General features: G+C 46.5%; 1 protein-coding gene across 2 annotated transcripts in view; it reads left to right on the plus strand.

Moving 5' to 3' along the window:
- The window catches only part of LOC119373762 (uncharacterized), a 143,599-nt gene that overhangs the window by 36,584 nt on the left and 91,126 nt on the right, over window positions 1-15,889 (plus strand). For both annotated transcript variants that reach the window (XM_037643825.2, XM_037643826.2), the window contains exon 3: window positions 10,310-10,441. In XM_037643825.2, the coding sequence (XP_037499753.1) occupies window positions 10,310-10,441 (132 nt within the window). The remainder of the gene's footprint in view (window positions 1-10,309; window positions 10,442-15,889) is intronic.

The raw sequence follows: 15,889 nt of genomic DNA on the forward strand, positions 1-15,889 counted from the left end.
AAGCTCCTAAAACACCCCGTACGAATGTATCTGTTTGCACATTACTGCCCAGTACCAAAAAATCATCCACATAACGAAATACCTTAGTGGCAACCCCCTGCAGATCTAGCAGCAAATCACGGTCCATTCTGCCCTGGTGTTGTTCCGTCTCTTTGTCCGTGTATCAGTAGCGCTGGTGTTGTTCCCTCTCTTTGTCCGTGTGTCAGTCTGCGCTAGAAAAAGTTATTACAATGTATCTGTACCCACTAGCTCGCCTTTCAGTATTACTCCAGCCCTCCTTTCCCTGTATAATGCTCTTTGGTTTTCTGGGGAGATCCCCTCTGCCTGGAAAAAAGCCACTATTATTCCGATTCTAAAACAAGGCAAGGACCCATCCTCAGTTTCCAATTACAGGCCTATAGCTTTTACATGCTGTCTGTGCAAGGTCCTTGAAAACGTGATAAATCGGCAGCTCATACATTTCCTCGAAGAAAACAATCTACTTGACCTATACCATTGCGGTTTTCGAGAGGGTAGGTCTACCTCTGACCACCTTGTACGAATCGAGGCACAAATTCGCGGCACTTTTGTCCACAAGAAATTCTTTCTTTCGGTGTTCCTGGATATGTAAAAGGCTTACAACACCACATGGCGCTTTGGCATACTGCGAGACCTCTCACATTTAGGTGTACGAGGTAGGATGCTGACCATAATTCGAAGCTACTTGTCCAATCGGACATTCCGTGTTCGAGTAGGCAATATCTTGTCCCGAACATTTGTCCAAGAAACAGGAGTTCCACAAGATGGTGTACTGAGTTGTACACTTATCATTCTCAAAATGAATTCCTTGTGTCTGTGCATCCCATGTAACATGTTTTATTGCGCATATGTCGGCGATGTACAGGTCGGTTTTATGCCGTGCAACCTTTCAATGTGCGAGCGGCAGGTTCAGCTGGGCTCGAACAAGGTCTCTAAATGGGCAGACGAGAATGGTTTTACACTGAATGCACAAAAAAGCACTTGCATCTTATTCTCCAGGAAGAGAGGCCTCCATCTTGAGCCAGACATTGACCTACATGGTCAGCTTCTGTTGGTAAAAATGGAGCACAAGTTCCTAGGGCTAATTTTAGACACAAGACTTACTTGTATGTCACATAATAAGATCATAAAAAACAAGTGCATAAAAACTATGAATATTCTAAAAGTGTTGTCACGCACTACATGGGGTAGTGACAAGAAGTGTCTGATGAACCTGTATAAAGCCTTATACGCTTGCGCCTGGATTATGGGGCAATAATCTATCATTCTGCGACAACAAGCGCCTTGAAGATGCTTGACCCAGTCCACCATTTGATCATCTTTCTACGAGTGCTTTTCGTACTAGCTCCCGTGACAACCTTTACGTTGAATTGAACGAATGGTCGTTACACCACCAGAGGTCTTACCTATGTTTTGTGTATTTCCTCAAGATGAACGAAAACAAGCACCCCTCGCACTCCACTGCCAATGACTTGTTCAGTTCTGCAATTTTTCACAGTCGTCCAGCCATGAGGCAGCCCTACGCACTTTGTGTGAGGGGCCTAGCTGAGGCAATGGGTTGAACACCGGCTAATGGCTACGGCTGCATACCTGCCATTATGGTAGTGGCAGCTCATAGAATGTGACGTATCCTTCGAGGAAGTTACAAAAGATGTGCCCATTGCACATATCCATACATAGTTCTTTGAACTACTGCACAAATACGCTTTTTCTGATTTTTTCAGATGCCTCAAAGTCTTGCACTTCTGTGGCCTACGCAGCGGTCAGTCCATCTTTTTCAGATGCCGGTGCTCGGCACCCTAGTACAAGCATTTTCACAGTAGAGGCTTATGCGATACTTGCGGCAGCTGAGCACATAAAAAAATTTAAACTAGAAAGTGCAGTGATATACACGGATTCCTTAAAGGAATACTAAACAAAATTTTCGCCACCGAGATAAATGACCCAATTGAAAGATTGGCACGTCTAGCGGCCACGCCGCGAACTAGAGGGGAAGTTACGCGAAACCCGCTGGATACTGACTCACCAACTGTGCTTGCTGCAAAATCGCTTACCAATCAACATCGCAAGCTGCCACCCGCTGCCGCGTGTCTCTCAAAACATGTTCTCACGGAGAAAGGTCAGGAAGGTGTTCTCTGTGCGTGTCCTCAACCGGCAGCCAACGACGCTGTTGCCACGCGCTCGGCCGTATATTTGTTTTCTCAAGCGGAGCTTGCGCCCACGTCTACGAATATGCCGTTTGTGTTGTGTGCTGCTATCTAATGTGAACGGTGAAGCACCTGGCACAACGCAGAATGCCTCAACGCTGTTCGGCGCTAGGGTGTGTGAAAAGCAGCGTCTGGAGAGACAAGCCCTGTCATACCTTTCCGACAGAGCCAAAGCTTCGAAGGATATGGATTCGCGTTGCACGCCTATTGCAGCCAACATGGGTGCCTTTAAAGCATGACCTTTAGTGCTCCGAACACTTTGAGGATAGTCTGACAATTCGCCCTCGCTGTCGCTTCACGGGGAAAGTGATTCTTAATAATAAAAAAAACAGGAAGGGAAGAAAAAAGAGAGCCCCGCAACTGTCTCTCTCAGTGGAGGACACCTCAGCAGTAGCTCTCAGGGGGAGGGATAAGGAGGGATTAAAGGAATGATAGGAAAGGATGGCGGGATCCGGTCAGTGAAGTTCAGGGACGGGGCCACGATCGGCTAGAGGCACATCACGGACAGGGCGAAGCCCCGATCGATGAGCGATGCTTGGCGTGGTGGACGAAGCAACCATAACGGCACGACGATCGGCGAGAGGCGGAGGACATCATGGAGAGGCAAACCTCGATCGGTGAGCGGTGCTCGGCATCGCAGACGACGCAACTGTTCGTCATGAAATACATCGAGCGAATCTGTCGCTTCACGAAACAGAAGGATCACACGCATATGGTGGTATTTGGCGCATCCGTTTTGGAGGCCTGTCGAACTCGGAGTCCCAATCAACACTCGCAGAACCACTGTCACTCGCACCTTGCATCTTTGCGTGCTGGCGACACACTCGGTAGTTGTAGTGGTTTTTGAGGAAAAAGCACTATTTTGTCTCCCATGTGGGGCTAGGGGGCAAGGCTTAGCGCCACGCCAGCCACCCTCGGTTCATGAGAGGAGAGGTGGAGAAAGGGAAGTGGCAGGGCAGGAGAGAGTGTGCCGGTTGCCCCCTCTTGCTGGAGCATTCGATGTCAGGACCATCGACAAGTGCACTGGCGTGCAGCCTTCGCGCTCTCACAATTCACTAAAAATGCGGCCAACTGCTCGAAGTTACGTGAAATAAACGCTGTTTATAGGAACAGTCTTGTCCGAGTCGAATGTAAGTGTTTTCGTGGCTTTTTCAAATATTTGTTCAGTATCCTTAAGTGTAGTGAAAGCTGAACCCTGAAGAAACAAAGAAATCCTGTCCTTGTCTCACTATATTCACTTTTATGCATGATTTACTCACTCAAACAACATGTCGTAGTGAGCAAGGTGTCAGGGCACCGCGAGATACAAGGAAACGTGTTGGCGGACCAGCTAGCTGCATCTGCCCACGAAAATGCTGCCGATACATCCATACGTGTCCCTGCGCTTGACCTAAAACTGTTCCTTAAACGAAAGCTCGGGGCATATTGGCAGATCACATAGGATAGGCACACACAAAATAAACTGCACGTTATCAAGCCGCAACTTCTTGGTAATTGGCCGCCAGTTAAAGTCATGCTACACAGAAGTTACACTTACCAGGCTAAGAACAGGACATACACACAGTACACATTCATACCTTTTGTCCGGTTTCGACTCACCTTTGTGTGAGAGATGTGGGGAAGCACTAACTGTGGTTCACCTTTTAATACAGTGTAAAGAGCTAGACACGCTTAGAAAACCATTTTCCATTACCCTACCGACAACAAATACCATTTGACCCGTCAATGATCATTGGTAGGGAACCGGTTTTTAAACATCTGCAAGGACCCACACTTTATATGCAAATTTTGTCTCCTTGTCTTGAATGTATTGCCTAATTCCTGATCATTCTTTAGATTTCGCCATGCATTCATGTGCTACATACAGGTGGTTGGCAGTTTTCCCTTTCATAATCCTTCCACCACCTTGCATGTTTCTGAAGAACTGGTTTGCAATATTCAATGTCCACGTTTTTCGAGTTGTCAACTAATTAGTCCTCGTGTTGTTAATTGCTAGCTTCCTGGTTAGCTCAACTGGCAGAGCGGCTGCCCTGGAAATCTGTTGGACCTGGCTTCGATCCCTGGACCAGGGTGAATATCTTGTAAACTAAGAAGCCTTCTTTCTGAGAAATCCATATGGCTTTCCTTATATCTTTGTGGGACGTATGGGTGGTTGGCAATTTTCTCTTTCGTGCTGCAGAGTTGGACCATAATGCTTGGGGAAGATGCGACAGTGGGTGCCAACATAGCTGCATCCACATTGAAGGCTGTCATGCCAACCCAATAGCATACACACTGTAGAAATTGCGTGGTAGTTTTTATTCCACAGCACATCTGCTACTGCTTCTCTAGAGATTCATTTCACTTTTGTGTTATAAACGATTCCTATGAAAGAAGTACTCTTTTTTTTTGATGACCCAGCACAAGATGTTTTTCATGCTGTTTTTAATTTGTATAATGCATCATACAGTAGATGTAGAATGCACGTTAGTATTTAAAAAATAAATGGATTTATTTAAAGGGGTCATGAAGCACCCCTTGGGCTTGTTGAAAAAACTCATCCTGCGGAAAGCTGACACGGCTATGAACTGCTCTGCCAAATGTTAGTCGTGCGCGCCGCGTAAAGGCCACAAGCGGAGCGCGAAGTTGCCGTTTCCTCAGGTGCCCTCTTTTCAACCAGAGGCCAGTTCTCACTCTCGTCAGTGGGCAGGGCATGTTGACGTCGCGGATCTGCCACTTTACGTCGCAAGAGACATAGCATGCTTATTGGCCAATAGCCGACATAAATAAAGAGCGGTGTTTGGATCAGATACGCTTGTTCCCGTTGACACTGTGTATAATAGTTGTTGTAGTTAAATAAACAGGCTGAAATATGGAAAAACTTCGTTGCGAGTTTTCGAAAAGATGACTCACTTCCGGTAGAAGCCAACTGTCGTCTGCTGAACGCGGTGCGCTCGCACACGTTCGAGTGTAACTTAAATTTGGCCGCACGACCTTTTCGCTATCGCAGTTTCTTGTGCCTCGCTTGTTTCGATTAGTCTTGTACGTCATAACTGGCCTCAAACCTTACAAAACTTGTGTGTGGCGTTGAGTTCTAACGACACGGATCTCGTGCTGACTTGATCAGTGTGTGCACAGATCGAGTTGCAAGCAAGTTCTTAATTAACAGACCGGAGAGCAGCCCCTCGTGAACCATGAGGGTTGGATTATAGCTGAGGGTTTTAACACTATTATTTTGTTGACAGAGAATGCACACGATCCTTTGGCCTTTGGATAATACACTTCACGTCGAAGATATCCCGAAGATAGATTCAGCGGTAAGGTCGAAATAATACAACCTGAATTCCACTGTCAACTCACTCAGAGTACTTTTGCTTCCAGTCGTCTTCAAAGAACCATCGGCCTGTGTTTAAGCTACATAATTTGTGGGGTGTCATGCAGGCTGAAGTGAACACCTTCGGCTCCGAATTCTTCGGTTCGTCGTGTCGTGCCGTTATAAAAATGATAAACCTGTGCCCTCTTGGGTGCCTCTCAATATATCGACAATGCTTCGCTCGCCCGAAATTCATGGATACCAGCGTGAAAAAGGTATCTTCAGTTGGCCGAACGTATCTGCATTTCATGGGCGTATGCTGTTGGGCAATTTTAGTAATTTCTGCCGCGAGCTGCATGCGTCCAGTGGCAGCAGCGTGTTCTGAGCTGTTCTAAGACTGCCTGTGTTTGCATTGTAGGGGTCTGGGCCAGCCGCCGCGCAGAACCCCTCAGAGACGAGGACGAGACGCTGAACACGGCCGCTCGATCTCCCCGTGCACTGAGCAACGTGTCTTTATCATTCCAAGACTCGGCCACGACTCACTGTCAATGGCCACTGAGTGCGAGCTGCGAGCGTGTCCGTGTCCATCGTTCTCTTCTACCGTCAGTGCGCTCGCGGCTGCCGCTCCCATAGCATATAAAAGTTACACACGCAGACGCCACAGTTACAAGGATATTGTAACGCGCCTATATTAGGTGCATTTAAAGCGCGCCTACTGTCGCGAGCTGCACGCAGGGGCAACAGCGCCTTCTGATCAGCTGAACGATAATCTATTTCCGCAGTGAGCACTTATTTGCAATTCGCGCTTTAGCGTGGCATACAGTGGTTCTCTATAACTGATCTTTTGTATTTTGACGCTGCCGCGCAGCACACCGGAGCGTTAGGTCAAAGTCCACTCCGCGCTGTTTTCGCGGAGAGAACTGCGCTCTTTCTGCAGCCGGCACCAAATGCTCCTGCCCGAATGAAGTTAAACACCTTGCAGATAAGAGCTGTTATCTTTAGTATGGACCGGATACGTTTATATCGACGCGCGGCAGCCATAAAACGACCTGAGGAGAAGACGAAACTTACCGGCGGATAGCTGCTGATGTTCCGGGGAGGTTTGACGCACTTTCGCCATCCGTACTGAAGCCTGGCAAATCGAAGTCGTCTTCTGTGTCTGTACTGCTACCATCATCCAGAGATTCCCGCTCAGATTAATTGGAATCCGTCGAAATTCGCCGTTTCTGTGGAGCACCCGCGAGCGACGTCGACGCGAAGTTTGAAACAACGAGCGCTCACCTACCCGACTGCGAACGAGCTTTAAAAATCTCCCCGCGGTGGAAAAAAGAAACTCGCAAACAAAACTGATAAAAGACATGTAGAAGAACTGATAGCTGGGCCAGTTGGTGATAATACTTGAACATGTTTAACACAGCGCAACGACGACGAGGCGCTGTGGTTTGTCTCCTCTTCTCTTGTGTCCTCGTCGTCGTTGCGCTGTGTTAAACATGTTCAAATGATAAATGACATGTTATTTTAGCCTTTGTATTGCGTTAGCTGTCCAGAACCACTCAGAGAGTGCCAAAACTTGAACTTGAAGTCATCGATAACATACTATCGATGGGAATAGGTGCGGTCACGAAAGTGTTAAAGGGACACTAAAGGCAAATATTAAGTCGACGTTGATTGCTGAAATAGCGGTCCAGAAACCTCGTAGCGCTGCTTTTGTGCCAAGGAAGTGCTTATTTTGAAATAAAATCACGTTTTTAGTGGTCCGCATCGCGTTAGCGCGCTTCAAATCTCCCGCCTGAAAATACGACTCTCATAGGTCACTGCTGCCGTGCCCAACGTTGCCCGCATTTACTGCGCGGCCGCCGACACTAGTAGCAGCCGAGCGGAAGTAGCGGGACCCACAGTAGCAACAACGGCGCTGCGGCAAAGACTTGCTCGGATGGTCACATTGAAAGCCGTCACCAAGTTGCGGTTGGTCTCGTAATCCTCAGTACGAAAGTGCAGCGAGCACACACGCAGACTGTTTAGCACACTGGCGCAATGGCATGACACTAAGCCACTTCGAGCGTAAGGGTTCATTCCGCGGCACCCAGTGAAAAGACACACCGGTTTCCTTGCTGCAGCACTGGCGTTGTGCACCATTCGGGCATCCGGCAATATCACACGCATGCGGCATTTTGTCGAACTTTCTGTCAGAGCGACTTTCACGAGCGCGCAAAACACGCACGGCAGTACGCGATCCCGAAACTACCTCTGAGACGGGCGAGGCACAGTTCGGCGAAAACGGAACCTTTGAACCACGCGCGCCGTTCCCCATGGCAACGCCACGGAGGTTTTGTTTTCCATGAATCAAGCGGAAACGAACAAACAGCATTTTATTACGTCTTTTGATGCTCGGAATGTTCTTTTTTTTACTGCTGCTAGTTTGATTACTAGTGATTTATTGTAGGCCGACTTCCCTACGTCATCGGGATCACTTCGAAAATGTCCCACTCGTGGCGCTCATCATGTGATACATTTAGCTTAATTTCTCGGTAAGTAGGGCACTGCTGTTGATAATATTGCCGTTTTAGAAGTTGTCATACATTGGGCTTTCACTCTGACATAAATTGTTATTTGCCTTTAGTGTCCCTTTAAAGAATTTTGTCGTGCTAATTCCTATAAATAAAGTTAATGTAGAAAAAATGGTAAACTTTTAAGGAAATACTTTGGTGGTAGCGAGTATGGAACCTACAACCTCAGAAGCTGTGTCTGACCCACTGGGCTAAACCGGCGCCTCTTATATGGTAAGCCTGTGCTTTATGGACCAGTTTGATGTCACCGCTTTCGTGCTGCCAAGCTTGGTGATAAATATTTCAGTCTAAATGGCATGCTGTGATAAAGAATCCAAGTGCACAGGTCTAAGAGGTGTTGTGTGTGGTTCCTCTCTCTCTCTCCCATTGGGCTTAGCGTGTGCAGGCTGCTGCTGCTTGCTGGCTCAAACATTAATGCTTGTGCTTCCACAACTCATAAAGAGTGCTTAGGTGTCATCGGATTGCAAAAGGTTTTCATTATTCAAGTTGTTTAACGGAAGTCTAAAAATGATCGTTCAAAAAAAATATTAGTTATCTTATATTACCTGAAAATCAGAACATATGGTAACTGCGTAAGTTGTCTCAGTTACCATAACATGTTCTTGCCCCAAAACAAAGGCTCACAATTTGGTTGCAGTGCATTGCACTATGCAGGGATGCAACAACTGCGCCATTTGCGCCAATTTGATACAATTCGTTATTTTTGCGCCAAGCTGAGCCAAAACCGTGAAATTTGTTGAAATTGCGCCACGCTGCGCCAAAATGCCCGACCAGCTTCAAGATTTTCTCAGTTGTGCAAACTTTAGCAAAAAATGGAGGCCGCGTTGGTGATCTGCAGTGTGGGCATCATCATCCAATACAGCTGCGCAGACCCTTACCCCACCCCCCCCCGTGAGAGAAAAGAAAAAAGTCAGTTACACTGCAAGGACAAAGTAATGAATGCGATAGCAAAAAACTTGTAATGTTATACGAAGTGAGGCTGGCAGCAAACTCTTTTGTATCTGATCTTGCGTAACTCTACAAAACGTTGGTGTAAGAAAATACGGCTGCTCAAGGGAACGATGCTCTTTCTGCACAGTGTCTTCGCATTGAGAGCACAGCACGTAGAAGGGTATATGAGCCGCCCGCTGATGGCTGCCAAGATAGCGCGCATGCCAGCGATCGCGACCACGCCCTGAGAATCAAAGTTCAAAGTTGCTGCTCGAGCGACCCCCACCCGTGGCGTCTTTTCATGCTCATTCAAGACGGCCGGGGCGTTTCCTCTCTGCTTCGATGGCAGGCCTCCCGAGCTGAGTGGTATTATCGCATGCGCCCTTCGAGCGAGGGAGATGAACCGGCTCCTTTGATCTCTACTTCAGCCGCGTTCGTCGCCTGCACTCGCGCGCTTTTACCCGCGGTAGAACATGCTATGCGCGGGGGATGTTATCCATGTGGACTTTATACGGGACATGACGGCAAAAACACGTTGAGAGTGTCCATATAATTGCTATCGCAATAAAAAAGGACAGTGGTTCTCAAATGTCCTGATGCTTGTTTTATTGCGTGCAGAACGCTTTTTAAGCCACTTTGCCGCAGTACACTAGTGTCCTGCAGACCAGCGTATTAAGATTTAGAAGGGGCTATTAGTACTAGCTGTCAGGGACACAGCATATTTTGTTCCTTAATTACTCATTCGTGCACACGCCGTGTAATTACGAGTACTAGTATGATCGCTGACGTCTAAAAAATTATTGGCAATTATTTGGAGCTGCTGTGTATGGCGTTTCTGTGGCCTTGAGAAACAATAGACAAAAACATACGCCAATTTTCCTTTTTCACCACCCCCACGTGCTCCTGATTTACGAATCTCCGGAATTTCGAAGTTGCCAGGTGCGCATTGAAACAGGAGTGTTCACGTGCACTGTGCACGAGTTAACTGATGTTGAATGGTTGGTGCGTATTTTTGTTTTCCTTTCTAAAAGTAAGCCTTCTTTGTTATACTCCTTCAGATTTGGGATTTCGTGCTTTTAGCATGAATTCAGTTTTTTTTTTCTCAATCTGCTCCAAATTTGGATTTTTGTGCTCCAAAAGCAATATTTTGCTGCTCCAAAAATTGCTACAAATCCTATTTGGCCTGTGGCATCCCTGACTATGCCGTATAGTATAAATAGTTGTGATCTCATTGTCCTTATCTTTATTGATGCTGCAGTATAAGTCAATGAGAAATGTGTTCTCGCATGATGCAGTTGGAGTGCCAGTGGGGGAGCGTTGCGTGTCGGATGAGTCCTGCATCAACCGCAACCGAACTCAATGTGGAAGCCGGCACATCTGCGTTTGCCGCCGAGGATATTACGAACATGGTGGCGTCTGCAAATCGGGTACGTCTTCTGCACTGTTCTTCTCTGTACACAAACTGTCATGAAGGGACAGCCTGTTTGTTGTAAATTGGCCTTAAGAAAAATGAAGCAAGAAGCCTACATACAGTAGTTGGATGCAGATTTGGTGGTTATCAAGTTCCCACTTCCTGGCAGGTCATTGATTTTGACTGGTTATTAAAGTCTTAACTCGGCACGTTAAAGGAAACAAAAGCTCAACATAGCAGGTTTCATAAACTTCTTTGACACCGATTGTAAGAATGTGCTTCTGAAATCTGTGATATCAGCCTGACATATTGGCAACGATCTTAAGCCATGAAATTGGATAAAAAGAAGTTTAGACTCTGTATTCTAAACTAGTCATCAAATTTTCTTGTCAAATAAAAAATGAGAATGTTGATAGGTCAATAAGGTGGTATGCTGGGCCAGTTGGTGCAACTTATTGTAGATTGTATGAACGGAAAACAGCAGGAATAGAAGGAAATAACTTGACAGGACAGACGCTTGCTGTGCCGCGGTTTAACTATTTAGGTTTTCTAAATAGTTAAGTGCGGCACATATCAGTTTGCATATGTAACTTTCCTGTTGGCCTTGTCTTTCTTGTGATAAGGTGCCTGCACATGCGCAATTCCGTGCTCTCATGTGAGAAAAAGTTCCAATAATCTGCGGTTGTAAATTGAGCGTCTGTCCTGTTGAAGTTATTTCCTTCTATTCCTGCTGTTTTCCGCTCATGCGATCTACAATATGTGGATAGGTCACTTCAACCAATTCCAATGAGATGTATCACTTTGGTGTGCAGTAATGTCCCCGCAGGGGCGTCTGCGTAAGCAGGCTTTTGGTGAGTAGCGTCACCACGGATCTGAGCTAACGGAGGGGGGGGGGGGGGGTTGACCCACTCTTATGCCTCACCGTGTGTGGCTAGGCCCGTATCCTTACCTTACGTAAGGAACCCTTCATGCATCCTTATCTTAAGGTGGTAGGCCACCTTCAAAAGTCACTTTTATTTTCGCGAGATCGATTTTTAGTTTTTTGTTTTTTGTGCACACCCAAACATTCAAAAATATGTAGCAACAAAAATTATCCTCCTATCATCATTAGTTTGTGAGTTACAGCAAATTTTCCATACCCCATGCTCGTATAGCGAAAACCAAAACCACATTGCGTTTGTTTCGAAAGGAAGTGTTGTTTCGTCTATATTAATGATATTCAAAATACTTGATAAATTTTATTTTCACTGTTACATAAGAGGATGTCATTAAATATAACTTTGTGTTTCTAATCGTTTTTAAATCTCTAAAAACGGCCCCAAGGTGGACGCACACCTTTCGCAAGCTCTGAAATCTTTGTTTACATTTTTCTCAAAATAAGAATTTGCTCCAAATCATATGACGCAAACTTTCATAACTTTTTTCTCAGTGTGTACTTTTAACTGAAATTTTGTATAATAATTTACAACATATATATCTGGGCAGTGAACTAGAATAAAAGAAATTGATGGAAGATTTTTGAATTTACAGCTGATTTTGCAAATAGTTTAAGTCTAAATTGGCTCTTTTTTCCCGTCTTTTCGGATTTTTTAATATTACTTTCTTGATATTTACTACATAATGTTTATCCTAGTTCATTGCATAGCTCAAACCTTTGGTTACACAAATGCCAAATCTTTACTGAATTAAGCCACCCATTAGTCACTTATCATGGCTGGCATGACTACCACTTTTAATGCAATTTTTGACAAAGATTACCTCCCAATAAATAATTAATCAATATTTTGCACTATAAATGGCTGGGTAAGTTAAATAAGACATGTTTGTTTTGAAGAAAAAGTTACTTCAGTGCTGCCTGCTCTTAAAAAAAAAACTTTTTTGAGTGGCCTACCACCTTAAGGAGTTCCTGAAGGAGGCCTACCACCTCAAGGAGCCAGCATATCCTAAAAGCTTCCTTCGGCCTTCCTTTACGAAGGGTTGCCTCAGTTAGGCAAGGCGCATGTTTCACAAGTCTGGGTTAACTGAAGTTGTGGGGGTGCTATCACCCCCTGTAACGTCGTTTGCGCCTCATGGCGCACGTGCATCTCACGGATTAGTCGCAGTTAGCATTAACAGCCGCTGAGCGAGAGGTGGCGCTGTGCTTGCGTGATGTAGGCTTAGCGCGTTGGCGCCGGCAGCAACACCTGCGAGGTCAGGCCGGCATACAGGAAACAGCAGCGAGCCTCTTTGGGGTTGGCGGCGTGCGCAGACGGACGTCTCCCACGGTGTGTCCATGGGGATGATGCCGCGGCTCGTTTCCCGTGGACCCCTCGTGGTGAGTCGAACGTCGGTGACGCTGCATTCGCGGTACATTGTGTGTGTTATGTTTTCTGTGTATGGTATTGGCATTATATAAGGTTACTTAGCGTGTTACTAGCAGTGTATCAGATTCAGCAGGCAAGCTCTCCGTGATGTAAAAGCAGGTTAATAAATGTACACATGTTGTTATTGAATGACCACGTGAACTGTCTCTGTGTGTTCTGAGAGCGGCTCATCTCTTCAGACCACACAAAGTTAACGGATGGTTAATGGAAAAGCTCTCTCTGATGCATATGTTTTTGCTGCGTTTGGCAAGCAGGCAGAAATTATCTGCCCTAGCTACCCTAGCCCTCCCTCCCCTCCTTGCAGCGCTCTCCATTTGCTCGCCTTCTACTGTCCCCGCACGTGCTTCAGGTTCCAGTGTGCTGGCAGTGCCTCTGCCGATCGGAGACGCCAACCGAAGTTTTATTTACCATCTACTGTGCTTAGGCGAGCGTGGCTCGATAAGCTATGCTTAGATTCATCAGCCGCGCCGGATCGGTGTCAGGGCCATCCCATGTGCTGCTGTTGTGCTTGATCATCGCGCTTCATCATCATGAGTCCGGGCCACAGTACTTTCACTACTCATTCACAGCAGTGTTCAAGAGGGCTGCCAGTGCTATTCTCTGTGCCGGAAAAACAAACAGCTGCACGGCGGGATGTGTGTTTAGAGTTTCTCAACGGGTGGTGCGGCAGTGGCCACTTCAGTGTGACCAAACAGTGGCCACTTCAGTGTGGCGAAATTTTCACGTGGCGCCAAACGCTGGGGGTTTCGTGGGCTGAAGTCTGGATTCTTTACTGGAGCTTGCATCACACGTGAACAAACTTTACTTCAGAAATGGGAATGCTGAGGGCTAACTTCAAGGCCATCAGGGCTGGGGCATCGAAGTTCGGGAAGAGGGCTAGCTTGGCAATGACGAGTAAGCACATAAAGTCAGTCATGAGACGACACAAAATAAATTTCTGTTACAAAATATGCTCACACTCCTTTTTTTTTCTCTTTGATACGAGATTTCGGGAGGTCGACCTACATTTGAGTGGGCTTGCGTTCGGGTAAATACGGTATGTTTACATTGAGAACTAGGGCATGTCTATCGTGTCACGCATGGTGCCTTTGTGGAGCGAACTGTTTCTAGCAAAATGACAGTCTTACAGCAGCGGTTCCCAGGAACTCAAGTCCTGAGAGTCTTCAGATATGTGGACGATTTCTTAGTACAGTTAAACCTGAATACATAACGAAATTGACAAATTCCCTAAAAAAATTCGTTATAACCAGGTTTTCGTTATACAGTTAAAACCTGCAATAACGAAATCGGCGGGGAAAGCACAAAGTTTCGCTCTTGCGGGAATTTCGTTGGCGCGAGAATGCGGCAGAAAAGACATGGAATTTACAAAAAACACATTTTATTTTTCAAAAGTCAGCAAGTTTGCTTTGGCGGGCCTTACCATGCAGTAGTTTCATGCTTCTCGATCGGGAATCTTGTTTGCCACGGCACAAAGTTCACCCTGTGCACAGATCAGTGACGGCGGCACAGCGCTGTCACCAGTACCGTCTTCAAGCGCACCTACAGGTGAATCTTCTTCCGGCTCCACTGGATCAGCGCAGAATCATGGACAGCGAACTGCATGCAACACTGAATTCTTCGGTGATGTTCATTTTTTTCCCTGCCCTTTTCCACCTCACTGATGATTCCAGCCTTATCTTCCAGCGTGATGAACTTCTGCTTTTTCGTTGGAGGCGGCATTTTCGCAGGCAGCGAAATTGGACGAAGCAATTGCAACACACAGTTCACATTGCACTAAGCGACCAAGCAAACGCTCCACAAATGGCTCCACACATGCGACCATGTGCGCGCAAAGCCGACAAAGCCTAGGAAAGAGCCAAGCCAACGAACGAAACTCCATGAGGAATATGGATTTGGCTACGTAGTCCACAATAACGAGCAGGTGTTTCGGCAAGCCATCATCATCATCACTGTCGCCAGCTTTATGTTTTTTTGTAAACAATGATGGCGGCTGCTTCTCAAGGGCGCTGTAGCGATAGTTTTGCACAATTTAAGTATAGCATGAATGCATTTCAGCAGTTTTCAAATGTAGTTAATGTTGCAAGAGTAGGTTATTTGCTCACTCGTGTTTCAAAAATTTCCTTGATGAGGGACTGCGGTATGAATATCTTTCGTAGTCACGAGTTACGAAATGCATTGACTCCTATGGGCGTTCACTGGTGCTCCGAAAATATTTCGTTGCTATGAGAATTTCATTCCCTTGGGATTTCGTTATCGCGGGTTTCGACTGTATCCAGTTTCAGCACGAAAATTTGGAAAAGAAACACAAATTAAACACAAGGGGAATTGAAGGCAGAGCTCACCCAAAGCATTTATTTAGCGGCAAATAACTGCATTATTTTGCTCTATTGCTTGTTTATGATCGATGGCAATACGGAACGTTCGCATGACATCAATACAACACCGCTCCATCATCGTCTAGCCGTGGCCTCCGAGATTGGCTCCAGCAACGCGACGGCGCGTTGCCAGAGCCAATCTCAGAAGCCACGATCTCGCAAACCCATGTGCGCGGCGCAAGATGGCAAAGCGCGTGATGACAGTGACGAGTCGACCTCCGAAGATCAGTCGTTGTCACCATGGTTGCGGACAGTTTCCACCAGCGCCTAATCTGACATCTCCTCGCTAGTGACGACACAGTTGTAGGCATAAAAAGAAATTGCAAAAGCTGCACGTCGTCAGGAGCTGCTCCTTGCACGCACCATGCATGCGTGGACAGTGTCGAAAACGAAGAGCATATTCCATGTGCGGCGCAAACTCAAAGTGTAATGTCAATGAGCAAGGATTTTTTTTTTAGTGGCGTTACCTAGTGTCACATTAATGAAGTGCAGTTCAGAGACTACTGCAACAACTGAAGAGTGGCGCTGCCTACGCAAAACCCAATTTTCTTCCTTTTTCTTTTTTAAGAAAGCTGGTGCGGTTAGCGTGGTGGAACCCGTAAGCGGCTGGATGAGGTTTGAAGGGAGGGTGAGGGACACGCCTGTGCATGCGCCCGTGGCGGCAAGAAAGTTGGCTCGAGGAGCGCAGGTCTCACCTGCCCGCCTCGCGCACAACCACACGCACAA

Source organism: Rhipicephalus sanguineus, chromosome 11 (genome assembly GCF_013339695.2).
Source record: "Rhipicephalus sanguineus isolate Rsan-2018 chromosome 11, BIME_Rsan_1.4, whole genome shotgun sequence".
Taxonomy (NCBI): domain Eukaryota; kingdom Metazoa; phylum Arthropoda; class Arachnida; order Ixodida; family Ixodidae; genus Rhipicephalus; species Rhipicephalus sanguineus.